The sequence below is a fragment of the Bufo gargarizans genome, chromosome 4 (assembly GCF_014858855.1).
Source record: "Bufo gargarizans isolate SCDJY-AF-19 chromosome 4, ASM1485885v1, whole genome shotgun sequence".
Classification (NCBI taxonomy): Eukaryota; Metazoa; Chordata; class Amphibia; order Anura; family Bufonidae; genus Bufo; species Bufo gargarizans.
The window spans coordinates 245,230,949-245,255,398 of record NC_058083.1 but is presented as its reverse complement, the minus strand read 5'-3'; the positions used below and the strand labels follow the sequence as shown (position 1 = coordinate 245,255,398).

At 44.8% G+C, this 24,450-nt stretch overlaps 1 protein-coding gene across 1 annotated transcript in view; it reads right to left on the bottom strand.

Moving 5' to 3' along the window:
* DDX43 (DEAD-box helicase 43) overlaps nucleotides 1–24,450 on the bottom strand; it is a 166,851-nt gene that overhangs the window by 72,998 nt on the left and 69,403 nt on the right. The window contains exons 6-8 of the mRNA XM_044291120.1: nucleotides 14,504–14,660; nucleotides 13,692–13,810; nucleotides 626–736 (exon numbers count right to left, since the gene is read on the bottom strand). Of these exons, the coding sequence (XP_044147055.1) occupies nucleotides 626–736; nucleotides 13,692–13,810; nucleotides 14,504–14,660 (387 nt within the window). The remainder of the gene's footprint in view (nucleotides 1–625; nucleotides 737–13,691; nucleotides 13,811–14,503; nucleotides 14,661–24,450) is intronic.

Sequence of the window (24,450 nt, the reverse complement as noted above, 5' to 3'; positions counted from 1 at the left end):
CTTAAGGTGAAAAATGACAAGGTCCTAAAGGTGTTAACACCGAAAAAACAAAAAACCTTTCAAAAATGTTTTTTTTTCTTTTCTTTTCATCACCATATTCTAACCCCTATAACTTTTTTATATTTACAGGCTTATTTTCTATGGGACGATCTCTAGTTTTCAGCGATACCATTTTGGAGTGTGTATGTGGCAAATCAGCCATTTAGCCCCCCCCCCCTTTTTTTTTTTTTTTTTACAGCCCCTCTAGAGGACCTAAACAGTGTGTGCACACTGTGCGCAACAGCAGAAACCAGGCGGCCATCTTAAAAGTGCTGACATCCACCATACATCTGTTTTTATATATTTTTTTTGTCCCCTTAGGAGTCCTGAACCTGCAATTAGTTATTCACTTATACTATACAATGCAAAACGTATGTATTGGACAAGGATTTACCAGCATTCAGAAGTACTTGGTATAGTATAACCCCTTTAAGTTATTGACCAATTTATGGCAACATTTACTGCTAGCTCTCTATTACAAAAAATAAAATAAAAACATTGTTAATATACCCCTTTGACACCAAACCAGACTAGCGTTATCCATTACATACATTCAACATTTTAGTATAATACATTTACAGAATACCTTTCAAACCCTTTATATCTGTACTTTGAACACTCAGCCTTCACCTGAAGAGCTAACTCACGAGTTGGAGCAAGAACCAACATTCCCGGTCCTTCACGTTGCTGTCTGGGACTAAATTTAGAAGGGAACATTAGAAAAAACTATGTTACAAAGCAGCAGACAAAGCATATCCTACTCTGGAGAATCTGTTCTGTGTCACCATTCTCTGTGTAAATGTGTATACATAGGTACCTGTCAGTCACTGATAGTTGTACATGGGGGGGTTATCAGTGATTAATAGTATTCTTTGTGTAAGTGTGTATACATAGATAGCTGAACACTGGGGAGAGGTTATCAATGATTGGGGATGATGTTAATTAGCCTCTAGGAGCAATAGGGGCCAGGGGATCACATTTACATTGTTTAAACCTGTCAAAGTGGAGAGAGCATGGTAGTTGCAAAGAGAGCAGAGCCTCCAAGAGTAAGGCAACTCCCCCATTGCTCCAAGAGGTTCATTTGCATATATTAAAACATAATTTTTCTCAGCAATGCAGGCACATATGAAAAACACAGATGCCTTCAGCTGCCAAGCAAATATGCAACAGGTCAGCCAGTTTCATAGGTAGAAATCTACTGACAGGTGTCCTTTAAAACTAGTAGACATTATCACCTATCAAAATGTGTGATAGCTGAGGGCCCTCCCATGTTCACCCTGTTCCTCCTTACTACACCAGCACAATGAGGAAGATTTTTTTTTTAGCTGGAGTGTCAGTCAAGGATGTGTTCCACAGCTAGGATCAATGTCTATGGAGAAGATGGAGACAGACACTGTCAGTCTCAGACAGTGAATGGTGCGTTGCACATGCCCAACCACAACTTCAGTCAAAAAGGAAGAAAGAGGGGGAGAGAGGAGTCAGGACTACCATTTTCATGATCAGTGGGGGTTTTAGTGGTCTGACCCCAACCAATCTAGCAGTTATCCCCTTATCCATTGAATAGGGCATAAGTTGCCATCACTGGAATATCCCTTTAAGGACTCCTTCAGGTTTCTGTTTTTCACAGACGTGTGCAGTCCGCATTTTCTGCAGGGATATGCACTACATTGATCCATGATGCTGAACAAGCACGCCCATTGAAGTCTACAGGTCCGTGAAAATAACTAACACGGATGGTACACATATGTCCGTGTAACTTTTTTTTTGCACTGAAGACTAATATGAGATTCTTTGGAAATTAATTTTCAGCTGAGCATCTTACATGAATTAAGGGTGACACACGGAATGGTAAAAACGGACACACAGATCAACCACGGGCATCTTCACGGATGAAACGCATACGCTTTTTTTCAAAGATGTGACACTTTCACGGAAATGTGAACAAGGCCTAAGTGTTATTACTACTGAAACAGTGACACATTCTACCTTTGTGATAATGTTAAAGCGGCTCTGTCACCAGGGTCAACGCTATTAAACCAGACATACTGGCTGGTAGGGCTCATAATACTGATTAAAACTATACCTTACTTTTGTCTGTACGATATACAGCTACAGAGAAATCAGCGTTTTTAGTCATATGCAAATGAGCTATTCAAGCACCAAGAGGCAGGGCTGAATGGTCTGAGCACTGCTATGTTACACTCCCTGTGCTCTGCACACTCCTACCTCCCATTGACTGACAGGGCTAGATAGCAGGCTGAGGGCAGTTCCCAGTCCAAGAGCTGTGTGTTAGAATGAAAATATCACATACGCTATAGCATCACTATATACTCTGCTCAGAAGGTTAACCTACATATTACTGTATTTACAGGCACAATATATAATTATAAAGACACTAGTAATAGGTCTTAGCTTATAAGTATAGAAAAGACAAACCTCTATGTGGAGATGTGCATAGAAAAGACAGACATCTTTATGTGAAGATGTTATAGCTTGGTGGTTAAGTGATTGGTTATGTATGTAGAGATCACAAGTTTAAATCTTGGAAGAGACATCCTTTTTTTTCCCCCATTTATCCCATAAGAAACATGTATTTCCTTATTATATTGAGAAGTTTTTTTTTATTTTTTTTTTTAGAAAGCTAATAAATATTACTGGCTTCTTTATAATCATGTATTATGTCTGTGAATAAACCAGTAATAGGTTTCAGCAAAAAAACTAAACAAAACACTTTTCACAATATAGTTAGACCTCATTATCCCCTTCTACCCTGGGACAGTTTTCATCTTCCTGCTGAGGCCATTTTTTGCAAATCTGACACGTGTCACTTTATGTGGTAATAACTTTAAATCAAATTTACCAAAAATGTGGAAAAATTTGCAAAATGTCCAAATTTCTATGTCTGTACTTTTATAATAGATAGCAATACCTCCAAACATAGTACATTACTTTGCATTCCCCATAGGTCTAATTTACGTTTGGATCATTTTGAAGATGACATTTTATTTTTTTGGGACATTAGAAGGCTCAGAAGTTAAGAAGCAAATCTTAAAATTTTTAACAACATTTACAAAACCCAATTTTTTCAGGACCAGTTCAGTTATGAAGTCTTTTTCTGGGTCTTAGATATTATAAACCACCCAATTTTAGAAACTACACCCCTCAAGCTATTCCAAACTGATTTTTTACAAACTTTGTTAACACTTTAGGTGCCCCACGAGAATTAAAGGAAAATGGTAATGAATTTCAAAATTTCACTTTTTTTTTTAGCAGATTTTAAATTTTAATCTATTTTTTCTTACACATCAAGGGTTAACAGCCAAACAAAACTCTAAATATATTTCCCAGAATCTGGAGTTTACAGAAACACCCCATGTGTGCTCAAAAATTGATGTATGGGCGCACATCAGGCTTCAGAGTGGAAGGAGCACCATATGGCTTTTGGAGAGCAGATTTAGCTGGAATGGTAATTGGGAGCTATGACGCATATGAAGACACCCTGAGGTGGCCCTACAGTAGAAACCCCCAAAAAGTGACCCATTTCGGAAACTACACCCCTCTAAGAATAATTTCAAGGTGTATAGTGAGCACTTTGACCCATCGGCGTTTCACAGAATTAGGAAACTACATTTTTGGGCAGAAAATTTCCTTTACACACACATTTTTCACTTTCACAAGGAGTGACAGGACAAAATGCACCCCACATTTTGTTCCTAATTACCCCGAATACGCCAACACCCCATATGTGCTAAAAAAAATTATGTATGAGCACATGGCAGCGCTCTAGATACAAACAGCTAAATATGGATTTTGCTGACCTGAATTGGCAGACATGGATTTTAAGTGCCATGTCGCAAAAAAATAATTCCCGAGAAATGAAAAACCCCAAGAAGTGACCCCATTTCGGAAAAAGCACCCCCATACGAACATTTTAAACATGGTAGAAAGGGTACTTTTCGGCAAACAGGTGTCTCACAAAAGACAGAAATACTTGTGAAAGCATTTCAAAATCACACATTTGTGAAAAAATAAAATACTAGCAGACCCCAATTTTTTCCACAAGGGGGTTAAAGGAGATCAGGCACCCCAGGTTGTGTTCCCCATTTTCTCCCCATTCAGGAAACACCCCATATGTGCTTGTAGCTTGCTGTATGGGCGCACAGCAGGCAAACCTGCCAAATGAATTTTGCTGACAGGCCTGAATTGGCAGACATGGATTTTAGCTGCCATGCCGCATTAAATAAACTTCCTGAGGTCCCCAGAAATGAAAAACCCCAAGAAGTGACGCCATTTCGGAAAGAACACCCCCTTACGAACATTTTAAGGGGTGGAAAGGGCACTTTTGACCTAAAAGTTGTCTGAAAAGAATATGTAGTGGTTGTTGGAAAGTGGATATGCAAGCGAGGTAGACTAAATCAGGGATATGAAGTAGAAATATTACAGGGAGCATAAAGGATGAAATTAAAAATCCATGGATGAGTGGTAAATTTAGAAACAATTCTTTATGCAGATGGCAGGTTTATCTGAGCAGGAGTGGTGCCTTTTCGTATTCCCTTTTGTAACAAACCAGTCATCGATTTTGGGTCTTCCTTCCTTCTTTCCCCTCTTTGCTGTTTATGGGACTTTACAAGGTAAATGTTGTCCTGGTACAACACGGGCACCATGACCTCCTGAAGTACTCTGGCCCTCCCCTTCCTGACTTAGGAAAATCAGGGCCTTGATGACCACCTCTTGGAACTGAAGCAAAGTTCCTGTGTGGCCTGCAGCTCGATGTAAAATGTGCGCATAGTACAGTGCCATCTGTACAATGTATACAGCCAGCTTTTTGTACCACACCTTAGTTTTACACATGGCACTGTAGGGCTTCAGAACTTGATCGGACAGATCAACCTCTCCCATGTGCCTGTTGTAATCAAGGATGCAGTCTGGCTTGTTGACAGGGATAGTGGTACCTTGCACTTGGGCAGGAGAACTGGTGTTGGCGTGAATGGTGGTTAGTAAAAGGACATCCCTCGTGTCCTTGTACTTAACCGCCAGGATGTACTCATGGCAGAGAGCCTTACTGTCGTCTTTCTGAGAAGTTGCCCTACCAGGGATCTAGGGAAGCCTCTCTGAATTTTGCGTACTGTGCCGCAAGCCACAGTACCTCTTGCTTTTACGGACATGAATATGGGTATGCTGGTATACTAGTTATCAACATAGAGGTGATGACCATTATCCAGCAGTGGGTGCAATTAAGTCCTACACAATCTTCCTCGGACATAACCTGGATTGATGTAATCAGCCCCAATCACCTCCCTTCCAGCCCCCAGCAGCACCACAGTTAAGGCAATAGTAGTATAGCGCGACCATTGGCTGGAGCGTTGCTGTGTCTGGTGTTCCCTCCCTGACCTAGGAGGTGACATACTCTGATGTCATCAGCCACTCCCACCTCTAACCAAGCCTCACTGCAGCACCATACATTGCTGGCGCTGCGATGGACTGGTCTTCACTAACTGGCAAATCTCAGCGATCGGGGCTGCAGGGGAGCAGAAAAACTCCTCCTCGCCCTCAGCTAAGATGGCTGCCTGCTGATTAGTGCAGCCATCTCAGTCCGGTCACCGCGCGGTGACTGGAGTTAACCATGACGTACTATTACGTAATGATGCGGGAATGCACTGGCTTCCATGACGTAATAGTACGGCATGTGTCGGGAAGGGGTTATTATATAATTATTTATTATAAAATAAAAAAATTAAGAAAATGTATCTCTTCAAGGATTTGAACCTGGGATGTCTATATGCAGGGTAAACCACTATACCACTAAGCTATAGCATGACCTCAGAGATACATGGTGTTTTTCTGTTAATAAGCTATCGCATATTACTGGTGTCTGTATAATTATACATTGTGCCTGTGAGAAGCAGTAAGATGTAGATTAGCTTTCTGACCAGATCTCAGTGTGATGAAGCTATAGTTAGTACATAGAGTATATGTAGATGCTAGGACACAGCTCTGCCCTCTGCATGTCTAGCCCTGTCAATCAAAGGGAGGGGGGAGTGTGCAGAGCACAGGGGGTGTAACATAGCAGGGCTCAGAATATTCAGCCCCGTCTGAGTGCTCATTTGCATATGAACACAACGCATATTTCTCTGCAGCCGTTTATCACACAGACTAAAACTAAACTTTTTTTTTTTAAATCAGCATGATGAGCACAACCAGGCAGTACGTCTGGTTTAATAGAGTATCTCCTGGTGACAGAGCTGCTTTAAATGGGTTGTTCACCCCTGAGGACTTTTTCTACAGATATTACTGCGTGGCCGGACTTGCAATGGAATTAATACTTTATTCCCGCTCCTTTGTTCCCACAGAACTCCTAGGTTTCCCGATTTTAACATCTGGTTTTATGCATGTCATGTGGCCGCTGCAGTGGTGATGTGTCATGTGACCCAATGACATGACACATGGGTGACATGTCACTGCTGTGGCCAATCATTGGCTGCAGCAGCCACATGACCCATGTTAAACTGGAAGTGGTCCACGGGTAGACCAAGAATCTGTGGCAAAGCAAAGGAACTGGAAGCTAGTGGCAGGTATCAAGTATGTATTCCACCGCAGGTCCAGCCACATTAGGGGGTCTGCAAAAAAAGTTTTCAGGGGTGAACAACCACTTTAGAGGGTTTCTGTCATCACAAAATTCGTTATGTAGCTGGCTGACAATAGCGATGTTCTAATGTCAGCAGTACATAACTAACTTTTATCTGCCTACATGCCGCCGTTCACCCAGAAAACTAACTTTTAAAAGATGCAAATGAGCCTCTAGGTGCTATTGGGGCGTTGCTGCAGCACCTAGAGCAGGCATGGCCAACCTGCGGCTCTCCAGCTGTTGTAACTACAACTCCCACCATGCCTTGCTGCAGGCCGATAGCTTTAGGCAGTCTAAGCATGGTGGGAGTTGTAGCTTTGCAACAGCTGGAGAGCCTCAGGTTGGCCATGCCTGACCTAGAGGCTCCGTCTCCTCACTGTTCGGCACGCCCATTTTGGACATGTCTGCTCTGCACTTTGAAAGTAAAATCCTGCGCCGTCCCGTTTAGTGTCCAGCGCAGTGAGTGAACAACACTCGCCTGCTGCCGGCTATCTTCACTTCCGGGGAGCTCTGACTTATTCGACGCAGGTGCAGTGAGGAAGCTGGCAGCAGGCGAGCATCCTTCACTCACTGCACCGAACACTAAACGGGACATCTAAGCAAAATGGGCGTGCCGAACAGTGAGGAGACAGAGCCTCTAAGTTCTGCAGCAACGCCCCAATAGCACCTAGAGGCTCATTTGTATATTTTAAAAACAAGATTTTTGTAAAATCTACCAGTAAAATATCTCTCTCGCTCTTCATTGGGGGACACAAACCGTGGGTATAGCTATGTCCTCTAGGAGGCGTTGACACTAGTAAAAGCTGTTAGCTCCTCCCCTGGCAGCTATACCCCCTCCAGCCTGGAGAGAGAGCTTCAGTTTGTGTACACGCAGTAGGAGAAGCAAGCCAACCAAAGAAAAAACATGATACACCAACCATGCAAAAAGACCCAAAGGGGTTCTAACCAGCAACAGCCACAACCGTGGCCAGACAACAATACTGGGTGGGTGATGTCCCCCCCAATGAAAAGCGAGAAAGATTTTACTGGTAAGTTTAAAAAAAATTGAATTTTCTCGCCCATATTCATATATCTGAAAGCAGTCCACAGGGAGGGAAAAACCACAGACCCATGGAGCAAGCGCTCCTGCAGGCAACTACCATGCAGCCTAAGGCAGCGTACGCCGATCCATAACTATGCACCTGGCACAATTTTGTGAATGTGCGTAAGGAAGACAGTAGCCGCCTTGCACAACTGCGCAGCCGAACCATGAATCCTCCGAGACCAAGAGCGCCCGCTGCTCTGGTGGAGTGAGCCGTGACACGGAAGGGCAGGTGTGAAGAGGAGGGACACAGTGATGGAAGGACAATTTATTTATTGAAAAGGAAATCAGAGACCACCGTCGTGAGAAAGGAATGAACGGGCTGGAGAACCGCTTATCCCTGCAAAGCACCAGGAAGGTTCTCTGCAAGAGAGAGCCTCAACCCGGACACCTGTCTGATGGATGTGATAGCCACAAGAAAAAACTACCTTCCAGGACAGGTGTCAGAGTGACATCTCCCTCAAGGGTTCAAGGGGAGTATTCCGGAGCGCTGAAAGGACTAAGTTCAGATCCCAAGGCGGTAAAGGAGGACAGTACGGAGGAACCGTATGTGCCATTCCCTGAAGGAAGGTTATTATGGGCCCCGGGTGAGTCAGCGACCGTGTATTGACAGTGTAGCAACGTCGCTCGACAGAAATTTCGACCAGACCAAGATGAGAGAAAAACTCCTGCCTCGAAAAGGAAGAATAGAAGGGGTGTTCCGTTCAAAGATCAGTGGTGGTGAGTCGTGACAGCACCCCTGCTCCGCCTGGCGAGTCTCGTAGTCTAGCCACAGAATGTGCAATGAAAAGGCATGACTACCATCGGACTGACATGTTAGGCATTAGTAAAGTCTCGAGAGGTAGGAAAGGATTCACCTGTAGAAGGAGGAATATGGAAAACGTCACAGCCCAACAGTCGGTCCGGAACAACAATGGAAGAAAAAAACCACAGAACCAATACCCTGCATCAACGTAGATGAGGGGGAAGTAGTAACGTAGGAGCTACCAAGGTTTGCGGAGTGGCTGTGAACTCTGAGCCAGAGAAGGAAAAAACAGAAGGAAGAAGAGGAAGGACGAAGCCCATTCCCCATCTGAGACTGGCAGTACACAGAAGTAGCCACCGGATGATAGCAGCGGTGCCATACTCCGCCTAAGGAGGAGGCCATGCAGCGTACACCACCCAATTCGGCGTTAGAAGAATCAGTCACCCGATTAAGGAGCTGTGCAGGAGGAGCCAGAGTATGTAATGGCTACTCCAGGACCCCCATTCCGTAGGAGCTGCAGCGTGCCCAGCTAGCACAAACTGAGGGGCAAAGTAAAGGAATCCGGTAGAAGCCACGGTATCACACTGCCCCAGGGAAAGAGAGCTAACCTTAAACACTCCACCTGCGAAGGGCGTTGATCAGGAACAACCGCTAAGCCAGCGTTAGGGTAGAACCTTTACCCGAGGGAATGCCCCACTGCAGAGACTGAACGCTAGTACCAGCGTAAAATCCGCACCAGCGGAGGAGAACAGGCTGCAAAGCTAAACCAGAGCGACAACACAACCACTTCCCACATCAGGAATGGAGGAAAGAGAATATAGAGAGTCAGTATAACACTCGACTTACTAGAACGTAAATAACAAAATTAAGTGCCATGGTGTACGCACTGCATATTTTTTAAGACACATAATGGAACAGTGGAGGACCATGGAGATAAGGGGGGGGGGGGGGGGGGGGGACACAACGACACTAGGCAACCCCCTGAGGAGAGAGGTTGTCATATTCATGCCCCAAATCATCCAAGATGTGTACTCATATTCCAAGGTAATGGATCACTTGTGGAAGGGGCAATGTTGCACTGCACTAAGTCGCAGTGCAAGTACTCCACCATGAAGCGGTGGGGAGACAGCCAGTCTGCAATGTCCTATGGAGGCCAGGAGGGGAGGAGTGGGAGCAGATTGCCGCCCGCCCTGCGGCACCCCAGGGGCCAGCTAGGTACAGCAGGGACAGAAGGGTCAAGAGGCACCAGTATGGGGGTCAGGCACGTAGGAGACCGGGGTGGGGTGGGACATGGGGCTGGAGAAGCCACTCTCTCACCAGCTGTCTTCACCCTCGGTTCGTTCCAGCAGGGTCGTCCCTTCAGCTACTGGCACCGAAGGAAAAAGGACACAACGTGGAAACAGCCACAGTATCCATTGGCGGCACCGAAATACCAATAGATGAAGAATACAGGGCACCAGCGTGTAACGATACTCGCTACGCTCTATTTGTAGAAGAAGCTAAAGGCACCAATAGCCGTGGCGTAGTTGAATTGCAACATCCAAGATGTGTACTCATATTCCAAGGTAATGGATCACTTGTGGAAGGGGCAGTGCAAGTACTCCACCATGAAGTGTGGCAATGCAGTAATGCATCTAGCAGGAACTGAATCTAAGAGAAAATACGCCTCCTACGGAAAGGGCAAGGCATATGGAGAGTCCCGTATCAATACCCCACCTACGTAAGGGGGTAAGACAGACAGTAAACACTGAACCAGGGATAATTCCATTGCGTCACCTATGGAAGAGGCTAATCCACCTAGTACTGTCCCCAGTGGGAATGCAGTTCCGCCCCCTACAAAAGGGGAAAAGCCTACTGCCGGCACTGAAAAGTTCTATTGAGGTAGACCCCAATGGAGGGAGGTAATATCCAAGGGAGTACTGCATCCAGTAGTAGTGCAAATACCCTGCCTAACGAAGGGGGTAATGCATACGACAAGTACTGCTGTCTACCTCGGACGCCATCTTGGAAGATCAGACTGGAATAATGGCAGAGACCGAGGAACGAAGGGTGGGGGTGTGGAGGTGACCGAGGAGGAAAATATCCTGCTCTGGCCAGCTGTGTGTAGTCTTACCTCTCAGAATCTTGCCATGTCAGTCGCAGGCTCGCCGGTGGGAGTTATCAACCAAACTACCCGGGGGTGAAATGGGAACTTCTAAAGGTTCACTCATCGGATAGCGCAGGTGGAGCATATCAACCAAACGACCCTGGAGGGTAATTGGAAAGGTCCAAACGACCCTGGACGGAATTTTGCGGCCTAAATTTTCACGGCGCCCGGCCGACCGGGAGGTACCGACGGTTGGCCGGGACCTGGAGGGAGTGGCGCATGTACATGCTGGCCGCAGGTGCCCACCCCGCGGGCCGGAAGAGTCAGGGGCCTGGGAAAGAGGTCCGGAATTGCGGCCCAGCAGGCCGCAAAGTCTGGACCAAAATTTGCGGCGCCTGGCCGGGAGCGAGGGCCCTGCGCCTCAGCAGCGTCAGGAGCGGGCCCCTGGCCCTGAGCAGCGCACAGTTAAGGGGATGGGGGGGGGGGGGATCCCGAGACCGGGTGCCCGTGAGGATAGAGGAGGGACACCGGCATAACCACTCTGTCAGGGGCAGCTATGTGCGGGCCTCTGGGCCCTGTTGCAGCATTCCTCTCGCAGGGAGAAGGGAGGCAGTGCGGCTGAACCTATGTTGCAGCATTCTGCAGCTACCTTCAGGAGCGGTGGGGAGACAGCCAGTCTGCAATGTCCTATGGAGGCCAGGAGGGGAGGAGAGGGAGCAGATTGCCGCCCTGCGGCACCCCAGGGGCCAGCTAGGTACAGCAGGGTCAAGAGGCACCAGTATGGGGGTCAGGCACGTAGGAGACCGGGGTGGGGTGGGACGTGGGGCTGGAGAAGCCACTCTCTCACCATCAGCTGTCTTCACCCTCGGTTCGTTCCAGCAGGGTCGTCCCTTCAGCTACTGGCACCGTAGTGGCAGGACGCTGGAAGAGGCACTTGGCATGCGGGTGACCCTTGCGTTGGCGGGATGCAGGGGCGCTATGCTGCCCTGGTCCACCTTGCCTTCTGTGCAGGAGGCAGCAGTGCGGGTGACCGCCACTGGCGCAGCTCAACCCCGGGAGAAACAGAGAGGTCTATTGCGTCTCTGTTGTCCCTGATGGTCTGGAAGAAAAAGGTAAAAATCTAAATTTAAACAAGGAGAAAACAGCCCTGCAGAGCAGGGAGTGTCTTGCCTCCTAGGACACTAAGCAAAAAACTGGCAGTCTCTCTCTCCAGGCTGAGGGAATAGCTGCTGGAGGAGGGGCTGAACAGTTTTCACTGAGTGTCACGCCTCCTAGGGAGCTGAGCTATACCCAAGGTCTTCTGTGTCCCCGAAGGAAAATGGGAGAGAAAGTTAATTTTCTGGGCAAACGGCGGCATGTACAGTACAGACCAAAAGTTTGGACACACCTTATTCAAAGAGTTTTCTTTATTTTAATGACTATGAAAATTGTAGATTTACACTGAAAGCATCAAAACTATGAATTAACACATGTGGAATTATATACATAACAAAAAAGTGTGAAACTGAAAATATGTCATATTCTAGGTTCTTCAAAGTATCCACCTTTTGCTTTGATTACTGCTTTGCACACTCTTGGCATTCACTTGATGAGCTTCAAGAGGTAGTCACCTGAAATAGTCTTCCAACAGTCTTGAAGGAGTTCCCAGAGATGCTTAGCACTTGTTGGCCCTTTTGCCTTCACTCTGCGGTCCAGCTCACCCCAAACCATCTCGATTGGGTTCAGGTACGGTGACTGTGGAGGCCAGGTCATCTGGCGCAGCACCCCATCACTCTCCTTCATGGTCAAATAGCCCTTACACAGCCTGGAGGTGTGTTTGGGGTCATTGTCCTGTTGAAAAAATAAATGATGGTCCAACTAAAACGCAAACCGGATGGAATAGCATGCCGCTGCAAGAGGCTGTGGTAGCCATGCTGGTTCAGTATGCCTTCAATTTTGAATAAATCCCCAACAGTGTCACCAGCAAAGCACCCCCACACCATCACACCTCCTCCTCCATCCTTCACGGTGGGAACCAGGCATGTAGAGTCTATCCGTTCACCTTTTCTACGTCGCACAAAGACACGGTGGTTGGAACCAAAGATCTCAAATTTGGACTCATCAGACCAAAGCACAGATTTCCACTGGTCTAATGTCCATTCCTTGTGTTCTTTAGCCCAAACAAGTCTCTTCTGCTTGTTGCCTGTCCTTAGCAGTGGTTTCCTAGCAGATATTCTACCATGAAGGCCTGATTCCCACAGTCTCATCTTAACAGTTGTTCTAGAGATGTGTCTTCTGCTAGAACTCTGTGTGGCATTGACCTGGTCTCTAATCTGGCTGCTGTTAACCTGCGATTTCTAAGGCTGGTGACTCGGATGAACTTATCCTCCGCAGCAGAGGTGACTCTTGGTCTTCCTTTCCTGGGGTGGTCCGCATGTGAGCCAGTTTCTTTGTAGCGCTTGATGGTTTTTGTGACTGCACTTGGGGAAACTTTCAAAGTTTTCCCAATTTTTCAGACTGACTGACCTTCATTTCTTAAAGTAATGATGGCCACTTGTTTTTCTTTACTTAGCTACTTTTTTCTTGCCATAATACAAATTCTAACAGTCCTATCAGCTGTGTATCCACCTGACTTCTCCACAAGGCAACTGATGGTCCCAACCCCATTTATAAGGCAAGAAATCCCACTTATTAAACCTGACAGGGCACACCTGTGAAGTGAAAACCATTTCAGGTGACTACCTCTTGAAGCTCATCAAGAGAATGCCAAGAGTGTTCAAAGCAGTAATTAAAGCAAAAGGTGGCTACTTTGAAGAACCTAGAATATGACATTTTCAGTTGTTTCACACTTTTGTAATGTATATAATTCCACATGTGTTAATTCATAGTTTTGATGCCTTCAGTGTGAATCTACAATTTTCATAGTCATTAAAATAAAGAAAACTCTTTGAATGAGACGGTGTGTCCAAACTTTTGGTCTGTACTGTAGGCAAATAAAAATTACACAGTTATGTACTGCTGACATTAGCTAATGTCAGCCAGCTTCATAATGAATTTTGTGATGACCGGAAGGTTTGGCAGGTTAGTGGATAAAAAGTAGAATCTTAAAATTATTAATAAGACGACAGGAACTTACACTGGTTGGAGATCTAAGTGAATGAATCCTGGCAACAAATATGCCAGTGTTTTCCCAGTGCCTGTTTGTGCAATCCCAATGAGATCTAATCCTTGAAGGATGATAGGCCATGCCTGAGACTTCAAAATAAAAACAAGATGGGCAGGAAAAAAAAAAAAAAAGTTGGTAAAACTAGAACATGATAAACAGAAAATGTAACCGATTGGAATACTACAGTAGACAATTCAACAACAAAAAAAAAAATCTCTGTAAATTCTATACAAACAGAGGTAAGAAAAGCTTTTTAACAGATCAGGGACCCCCTGTTATGAAGTCATGCTGGAAATAGGCAAAAGTACATTTGTCCGTTTCTAGTTTCATTCCTACAAAGAGCAAGAATGTGAAATGTGACTGCTATCCATTATATGTGTATGACGTTTCCTTTTGGAATAAAATAACTGAAGCATCAATTACCTATTTCCATGACATTCCAGCTTCAGTCATCCTCACCCAGTTTACTTGGCTGCAGTGGTACCTTTCCCTATACCAACATAACCAGTGCGGCTAATCACTGGTCTCTGGAATACGGCACAAAACCTCTGGGTAGAAGGCCACGTGAATGCTGCCACCAAGTAAAAAGAGACCAGCTAGGAGGACCGAGACACTCTTGGACAATTTTTTCCCAAACCCCTTTTAAGTCATCTATTCAGTGACAGATTCTATTGGCTTCAACAAAGGATATTTGGGAGTTCTCCCAAATATAAAGAGCAATGCTCCTAAAGGATTGACTTCCGGGAATAATTGCCCTCTATATTGCTTAAATTTTAATTCACCTGAATAGGCGTCGGTCTTTGAAATCCAGCATTTTCTAGTGCATCCATTACTTCTGGAAATGGTTGAAATGCATCATGAAAACTACGTACAGGATTAGGAATTTGTCTCTTTTGGCCTTCCTTTAAGTCACTGCATATAATGTTATTGTTTTCCCTCCTGTAATAACAGAAATTAACTACATAAAATTAGAGTGTAATACCTACAAAATGAGCAAAATTTCACAGATAAATTATAGGGGTTATTCAAGACCATTAAATGTCCCCCATATGCCCGGGCCCCTCACCGAATATACTTACCTAGATTCTTGCGCCGCTCCTGGTCCCCATACTGCTGCTTCTCCCTCGTGTGCTGATGAAAACATCTGTTGCCGGTGGGAAGCAGCCAATGGCAGACGGAGACCACCCTCCTTAGCATCGCGGGTGAAGCTAGGGAGGCTAGTCCCAGTCACTGCCTGCTAGTCTCCGACACTGGATGATTTCATCCATGCACGGGGAGAAGCAGCTGCGGCAGTGCAGAGACCAGGAGCAGCGAGCCAGGTAAGTATATTCAATGTGAGGGGCACAGCATATGGGGTAGGACATTTAATAGTCTTGAGTAACCTTTTTAAATCTTTCTTCCATCATATCTTTTGACTGAACATTTTTTTTTTTTTTATAAGAAAGAACTGCGTGAACAGCATTTTCACAACCAGTGAACACAAACTGTAATAGGCGTCAAACACAATAAAAGGGGAACAATGTAAAATGATCACATTTATTGTACAGGAGAATTGACTAAGGTACGAGAGCTCGATTCAGTCTAGATACAAGAACAATAATCCACATGTGAAAAAAGGCACTCGTGACATGCACTGTGGATAAAAGTATTGAAACACCTACACATTACATGTACAGGAGCTTTTATGCCATCCCATTCTAAACCCGTAGGCATTATTATAGATAACATATGTATATCGCTCATCTGTAGCTAAAACAGCTTCCAATCTTCTGGGAAGGCTTTCTGCAAGATTTTGTAGTAGTGTCTGGGAATTTTTGCCCATTCATCCAGAAGAGGATTTGTAAGGTTGGACATTGATGTTGGGTGAGAAGGCCTAAAAATTTCCATTCTAGCTCATCTCAAAGGTGTTCAATAGGGTTGTGCGAGTCAGTCAAGTTTTTCCACACCAAACCCTGCCTTTCACTGGGGCAGAGTCATGCTATAAAATTGGGCCCGCTCTGTAACTATAAAATGACTGCTTTTACAGTGGAACTTTAGTACAGATGGCTGGGCTGGAATTCCTCTGAAACAGTGCATTCTGCCTCCCATATGTCTCAATGGGAGGCAGCTCTGAGGATCATTGAGGAGCGGCTTATAGCAGGTCACATTTCGACGCAGGCACTGCTCTGCTTTCCTTAGAGCTGCCACCCACTGAAATGAATGGAAAACAGCAAGGACACAGCCGATGGCAGTTTTTTCGGAGCGGTTGTCTGCACCATAATTCTGCTATTAAAAGCGGTCATGTGAACATCCCCTAAGTGGTCTGCCACTTTGTGGCCGAGTTGCTGTGGTTCCTAAAGGCTTCCACTTTGGAATAACAGTTGATGGTATGATTCCATTCTCAGTTGATGGTGGAATATCTAGAAGGGAAGTGAATTTTTACAGTGAAATCCTATTACACTACCACACTTGAATTCATTGAGCTCTTTAGAACGACCCAATCATTTACAAATCTTTGTAAAGGCAGACTGCATGGCTAGGTGCTGGATTTTATACACCCGATTTAATGGGACTGAATTAAACACTTGAATTAAGAGGTGAATTAAGAGGTCTCCCCCAATACTTTTCTCCATATAGTGTAGGAAGTCTTCATTTATTGACATGTCCACCAAGCGATTTAAGCAGAGATAGGGGGGATGGAAAAAAAAAAAATTGTTTAAAAAAATGATAGTGTAAAACTTAAATAAGAAAGTATACATATTAGGTATTGCCACGTCCGTAACGATCTGTTCTATAAAAATATCACATGACCTAACCCCCTCAGGTGAACGCTGGGAAAATATATAAAAACGGTGCCAAAATTACCAATTTTTTGGTCACCTTGCCCCATAAAGTGTAATGATGAATGATAAAAAAAAAAAAAAAAAAAAAAAAATCATATGTACCCAAAAACGGTACCAATAAAAACATCAACTCTTCCTGCAAAAAACGAGCCCCTACACAAGACGATTGGCAGAAAAATTACAAAAATAAGGCGTTCAGAAAATGGAGACAAAAATGCTTTATTCTCTCTCATATATCTATCTATCTATCTATCTATATCCCCATCTATATATCCCAAAATAGTAATATACCAACAAAACTGGCACCTTATTCCCTAGTTTCCAAAATAGGGTCACTTTTTAGGAGTTTCTACTGTAAGGGTGAATTAGGGGGGGCTTAAAATGGGACATGGCATCTAAAAACCAAAATCTGCTTTCCAAAAACCATATGGCGTTCCTTTCCTTCTGCGCCATTACATCAGTTTACGACCACATGTGGGGTGTTTCTGTAAACCGCAGAATCAGAGTAATAAATATTGTTTTGTTTGGCTGTTAACCCTTGATGTGTTAAACAAAAAAATGGATTAAAATGGAAAATCTGCCAAAAAAGTGAAATTTAGAAATTTGATCTCCATTTTCCTTTAATTCTTGTGGGACACCTAAAAGGTTAAAGTTTTGAGTAACTTGAGGGATGTAGTTTCTACAATAGGGTCATTTATGGGTGGTTTCCACTATGTAAGCCCCACAAAGTGACTTCAGACCTGAACTGGTCCTTAAAAAGTGGGTTCTGGAAATTTTCTTAAATTTTTTTTAAAGGATTGCTTCTAAAATTCTAAGCCTTCTGACATTTTAAAATGATGCCAACAAAGTAAACACATGGGTAATGTTAAGTAATAAATATTTTATGAGGTATCACTTTCTGATTTAAAAGTATAGAAATAGAAATTTAGAAAATTGCGAATTTGTAAAAATTTTGGTAAGTTTGGGATTTGTTTCATAAATAAAAGGTGAAATATATTGACTCAAATTTATATCCATCATGAAGTACAATGTGTCACAAAAAAACCAAAAACAAACAATCTCAGAATGGCTTGGATAAATAAAAGGGTTCCAAAATTAAGCCGGACTGAAATACCGGCGTCATAGCATCCAATGACGCCATGCGCTCCTGCAATGCCAGTCCGGTATCTCACAGACCGTGTTTCACGGACGACTGCATGAGGCTTTATTACCACAAAAAGTGACATGTCAGATTTGCAAAAAAAATGGCCTGGGCAGGAAGGTGAAAACTGGCCCTGGGTAGAAAGGGTTAAAGGGCATCCGTCATTAGAAACAATGTTGTCGAACAGGCTGATGCTATACATGTGCTAATGTTAGCTGAAGCTGTCAATCGCAGCCCTATCTTTTTATGTGCCTCCTTTTCTGAGAAAAATGTATTTTATACAAATGAGCCTCTGGGAGCAATGGGGGTGTTGCCACTACTCCTAGAATCTCCGTTCTCCTTCCTATGACTTCACCATCAACACTGATTGACCGGGCCAGGCAGTGTTCACATCATCAAGCCTGGCTTTGACTTCACCTGAAGTCTCGTGTCTGCACTTCGCCGTTCAGTATAAGGCTACATGCACACGACCGTATGTTTTGCAGTCCGCAAAAAAAACAAAAACTGATGACGTTCCGTATGGCATCCATTTTTTGGGCGGATCCATTGTAATAATGCCCATCGTTGTCCACAAACTAGAAACGGACGGACAACGGAACGGACATACTGAAATGAATTGGTCCGCATCCTATCTGGAAAAAACAAACAAAAACTGAGGACACAAACAAACAACGTTCGTGTACATGTAGCCTAAAGCACAGGTGTAGTAAGGTATAGATGCTCGCCAGCACAGTAATCTAGTCTTCTTCTGGGTGGACTGTAATGTAAGCGGCACAGGCGCAGTAAGGAGGAGCATCTATCCTTTACTACGCCTGCGCCACATTGCAGACACAAGACTTCAGGTGAAGATCGGGCCAGGCAGGATGACGTGAACACTGCCTGGCCCTGTTCATGAGGGGATTAGGCAACAATAGGGATGAGCGAATAGACTTCGAATGAAACATCTGAAGTTGAATCGCATAAAACTTTGTTTCGTTTCAATACTGTACGGAGCAAGCGCTCCGTACAGTATTTGAATGTATTGGCTCAGATGACCCGAAGTTATTACTTCGCAAAGTCTCGCGGGAATTCAGGTAACAACTTCATAACGCAAAGTAGAAAATAAGCTACAGCACCAGAGTGGATGTGATGAAAAATCCCGGTCTTTATTTAATCACTAAAATACAGGTGGATACAGCAGACAGTAAACTGGCTCCCACTTTATCCCCAAGATCTACGCGTTTCGAACGATGGTGTTCTTAGCCATGATCTCACACCATCGTTCGAAACGCGTAGATCTTGGGGATAAAGTGGGAGCCAGTATACTGTCTGCTGTATCCACCTGTATTTTGGTGATAAATAAAGACTGGGATTTTTCATCACATCCACTCTGGTGCCGAGGCTTATTTTCTACTTTGTGCATTACCCTTGAGGACTGGCTTGAGTCCGCTCCGTGCACCGACACCCAGGATGAGAAGGTGAGCTGGCTGTAACCCCTTATTTTCGTATTGTAACAACTTCATAAATTGTGTTCTGCTGTATAAAAAGGGTTTCCCGAAATCGGGTTTGGTTCGAAGGTACCACTTGGAACTGAACCAGAGTTCGGGAAATGTTTTTTCAGTAAAAATCTATTTATGAAGTTATTACCTGAAGTCCAGCGAGGCTTTGCAAAGTAATAAACACTAGGCATTACTGTGATGGCTTCCAAGTGCCCACAGCTTAAAAGCTTGTTGATTGGCTGCGCTGCAGCCTTTCAACAAGCGTTATTTAAAATCCAAATACGTACTTTCACGCCAAAATCCGTGTTTAGGTACCTGGACACCGTAATGTTTGGTACGAACCCCAACTTTACAGTCCGGGATCGCTCATCCCTGATCATAAGCAAGGCATTTAACTCACAGAGCCCAAGTCCACCCTTGCTTCTCCAATGTCAGCTAGCTCCATGTATGCTTCAGGGGAACGCAGACACCGACTGGCTGTGTATAGGCTTATATTACCTGACTGCGTCTTCTACGTGCTATTAGAAGCTCCTCCCATGGATGTGGTGCAAGGAATGAAAAGCCTTCCTGCGTCCAGACCACCAGCGTCTCCAGAGGACTCAAACCCCAGAAGTAGAGTGCAGTAACGTCTGCCAGAAATGGTGTCAGGTCAGCCGCACATCATCCAGAAGTGATTACATACTCCTGAAAAATTCTGCAATTTACATTGATGGAGAGGGGAACTGGATTTAACTTCCCTGGATGTGTTTTTCCCGTCCCTAATAGAGGAGGCGCAATCTCAGTTGAGGACATGACTGGGGGCAAACCTTGATGTTACCAACATTATGAAGCCACTGTTTCCACCTGGATTCCCAAGCTCCTCACAAACATCGGGATTTGAGGCAGATAATCCTCAAGGGGTGGGGTCTGTATGAGATCACTCTGGGGAGCTGCCTCAACTAGGGGCACATTCTTGAAGGTCCCTCATCACTGAGTGATGGTGAGATGGAAGAGAAGTAGAAGAATGTGGCACCCTCTTCTTCCTCACTGACCATATCAGTTGCAGAGGCAATGATGGCCGATCTCACTTGCAGCAGTTGCAGAAATTCTTCTTTACAGGAACAGTGAAGAGTCGCAGTGGTGGTTCATCACAAGTCCAAGCCAGCCAACACACAGCAGAGGAACATATAACCTCTTTGTACACAGTCACCAACTAGAATGGCTGCCTGCAGAGAGATTTCCACTACATTACATGCCCTTCTGAGCGTGGCGATTGGCTGGTAGAAAACCAGTCATGCAGAACCTATAAGTGGATACCATATACTGGTGCAGTCTAACATCAAGGGTTACTGGTGCTGTTCATTTCACTTCCCTGCAGCCCCCTCACTGGCTTTTACAGTGAAGGAGTTGCAATAGGCCTTTCAACACTGACCGATAAATCTGAGAAATGCAGGGGGAGGTATCTAAGCTCAAACCGCTTCTGTCAGCAGAATTGTATCTATGGATCTGGCTGACCTGCTGCATGTGCACTTGGCAGCTGTAGGCATCTGTGTTGGTCACATTCATATAGTAACAGTTTATAAGGCTGGAAAAAAGACATCTGTCCATCCAGAGGAAGGCAAAAAAAAAACAACAGAACAAACATGATTTAGAAGCCACTAATCCAAATCAGAATAACTCCATGGATTAACAACCCATCTGTAGTAGCTATAGCCTGTAATATTACACTCCAGAAATAAACCCAGGCCCCTCAAACTATTTTATTGTACTCAACATCACCACCTACTCACGCAGAGAGTTCCATAGTCTCACTGCTCTTACCGTAAAGAATCCTCTTCTATGTTTGTGTACAAACCTTCTTTCCTACAGATGCAGAGAATGTCCCCTGTTCACAGTCCTGGGGATAAATAGATGATGGGAGAGATCTCTGTACTGACCCCTGATATACACTGAGCAAACATATAAAACTCAACACTTTCGGTTTTGCTCCCATTTTGCATGAGCTGAACTCAATGATCTGAAACATTTTCTACATACACAAAAGACCCTCATATTAGTCACAAATCTGTCAAAATCTGTGTTAGTGAGCAGAAAACCAGTCAGTGCAACACATCTCCGTCACATAGAGTTGATCAGGTTGTTGATTGTGGCCTGTGGAATGTTGGTCCACTCCTCTTCAATAACTGTGCGAAGTTGCAGAATATTGGCAGGAACTGGAACACGCTGTCGTATACACCGATCCAGAGCATCCCAAACATGCTCAATGGGTGACATGTCCGATGAGAATGCTGGCCATGCAAGAACTGGGATGTTTTCAGCTTCCAGGAATTGTATACACATCCTTGCAATATGGGGCCGTGCATTATCATGCTGCAACATGAGGTGATGGTCGTGGATGAATGGCACAACAATGGGCCTCAAGATCTCGTCACGGTATCTCTGCGCATTCAAAATGCCATCAATAAAATGCACCTGTGTTTGTTGTCCATAACATACGCCTGCCCATACCATAACCCCACCGCCACCATGGGCCACTCGATCCACAACATCAGCAAGCCGCTCACCCACACGACGCCACACACTCTGTCTGCCATCTGTCCTGAACAGTGAAAACCGTGACTCATCCGTGAACAGAAAGCCTCTCCAACGTGCCAGACGCCATCACACGGTTATGACGACGAACTGCAATCAGGTCTAGACCCTGATGAGGAAGATGAGCTTCCCTGAGAAGGTTTCTAACAGTTTATGCAGACATTCTTTGGTTATGCAAACAGATTGTTGCTGCAGCTGTCCAGGTGGCTGGTCTCAGACTATCATGCAGGTGAACATGCTGGATGTGGAGGTCCTGGGCTGGTGTGGTTACACATGGTCTGCGGTTGTGAGGCCGGTTGGATGTACTGCCAAATTCTCTGAAACTTCTTTGGAGGAGACGGCTTATGGTAGAGAAATGAACATTGCACAGGCAACAGCTCTGGTAGACATTCATGCAGTCAGCATGCCAACTGCATGCTCCCTCAAACGTTGCGACATCTGTGGCATTGTGCTGTGTGATCAAACTGCATATTTCAGTGGCCTTTTATTATGGGAAGTCTAAGGCACACCTGTGCAATATTCATGCTGTCTAATCAGCACCTTCATATGCCACACCTCTGAGGTGGGATGGATTATCTCGGCAAATCAGACGTGCTCACAAACACAGATTTAGGCAGATTTGTGAATAATATTTGAGAGTAATGGGTCTTTTGTGTATGTAGAAAAGGTTTCAGATCTTCAGTCTGAGTTCAGCTCATGCAAAATGGGAGCAAAACCAAAAGTGTTGTGTTTATATCTTTGCTCAGAGTATTTATACATAGTAATTAGATCTGCCCTCAGTCGTGTATTTTTCTAAAATGAATAACCCTAATGTTGATACTCTTTCTGGGTACTGTCGTCTACCAATTCCAGTTATTACTTTAGTTGCCCTCCTCTGAACCCTCTTCAGCACCGCTATGTCTGCCTTGTTCACAGGAGCCCAGAACTGTACACAGTACTCCATGTGTGGTCCGATTAATGATTTGTAAAGTGGCAGGATTTTGTTCTCATCACATGCATTCATGTTCCTTTTGATGCAGCCGTTTCTCATTGGCAGCAGCTGCCCGACACTGGTTTCTGCAGTTTGCTGTTCACCAAAATTCCTACAGTAGGTCCTTTTCCATGTCAGTGTTACCCAGTGTTTTACCATTTATCCAAATCCATCTGCAGCAGTATACTGTCCTCTTCCTTGTTAATTACTTTACACAGTTAAGTGTCATCTGTAAAAATGTATATTTTACTATGCAAGCCTTCTACAAGAGGATTATTAAATATATTGGAGAATAGGGCCCAATACTGACCCCTGAGGTACCCTACTAGTGACAGTGACCCAATTCTGAGTGTGTACTGTTAATAACCACCCTCTGTTTTCTATCACTGAGCCAGTTACTTACCCACATACAGACATTTTCTCCCAGTCCAAGCATTCTCATTTTATATACTAACCTTTTATGTGGCACAGTATCAAATGCTTTGGTGAAGTCAAGACATACGACATCCATTGACTCGCCCCGGTCAAGTCTAGAACTTACCTCCTCATAGAAACTGATCAAGATAGCATTTCTTAGAAAACCTTTAAACAGTTAACCCGGGGGCGTGGCGGGAAGCCGATATGAGCGGACACATTTAACTGAGCGCCGGACCCAATACCCTAACTTCAAGCTAATCCTGTAATTTATCTGCCGCAAAAATAACATCTAGATCAGGCAGGAGGTCGGGAAAGACCCGCAGCGCAACCATGGCCCATAATAGAGCACAGTCGGCCGCTGACCGGCTCCGATAGTTTGCCAGTGTGGAAGATCAAGATGGTGCAGGCTACCGCTCACCACCCCCAGATGGGATAAGAGATGGCCCTGCACATGAAGCGGAAAGTGCAGCTACTGAGCCATCCTTAAAACAGGTCACCGAGCAATTGCTGCAAGCGATAGCCACCTGCCGCACATCAATGGTGGGCAAGCTGGAGGAGGTGAAGGTGGATATAGGCTACTTCGCCATGACATGCAGGCCATGCGTGAACGCGTCAGAGACCGAAAATAGGATCTCAAAAGTGGAAGACCGTTTACAGCCACTCCCTACGAAAATACAAGAGCTGGAGCAGGTCAATTTTTGGCAACAGAAATGTGACGACTACGAGAACCGCACAAGACGCAATAATTTGCGGATCATCGGTTTAGATGAAAAATCAGAGGGTAACAACCCATGTGCATTAGTCACTACCTGGCTCCGTAACTCCTTCCCAGAGGCAACAGTCTCATCGGCCTTCATTGTCGAGCGTGCACATCGTGTGCCCGCGAAGCCCCTTCCACCGGGGGCTCCTCCAAGACCTCTATTTGCGAGATTGCCAAATTCTATGGACAGAGATTATGTGTTGCAAATGGCGCGTAACAAGCAGGAGCTAAAGTATGATAACATCATGATTTTCCCAAATTTTTTGTCCGAGCTAGAGAAGCGCAGGGCAACATTCAGCCCGGTGAAAAGACGACTCCGGGAGAAGAATTTATCCAATTCCATGGTGTATCCGGCTCGATTAAGAGTGGTGGATGGGGAAGTGAGCAGGTTCAACAATCCTGAAGGAGGCCACAAACTAGCTGGATGGCAGGGGCAAAAACGCTAGACCTCCAAGATGACAGCCCATATAGTCCTTCACTGCCAACGGCAAAAAGGGGGTCTTTGGACTTGGACTCGGGACCAGCGGGGACACTTATACTGACTAATTATCAGCTCTTGAATGTTATTGT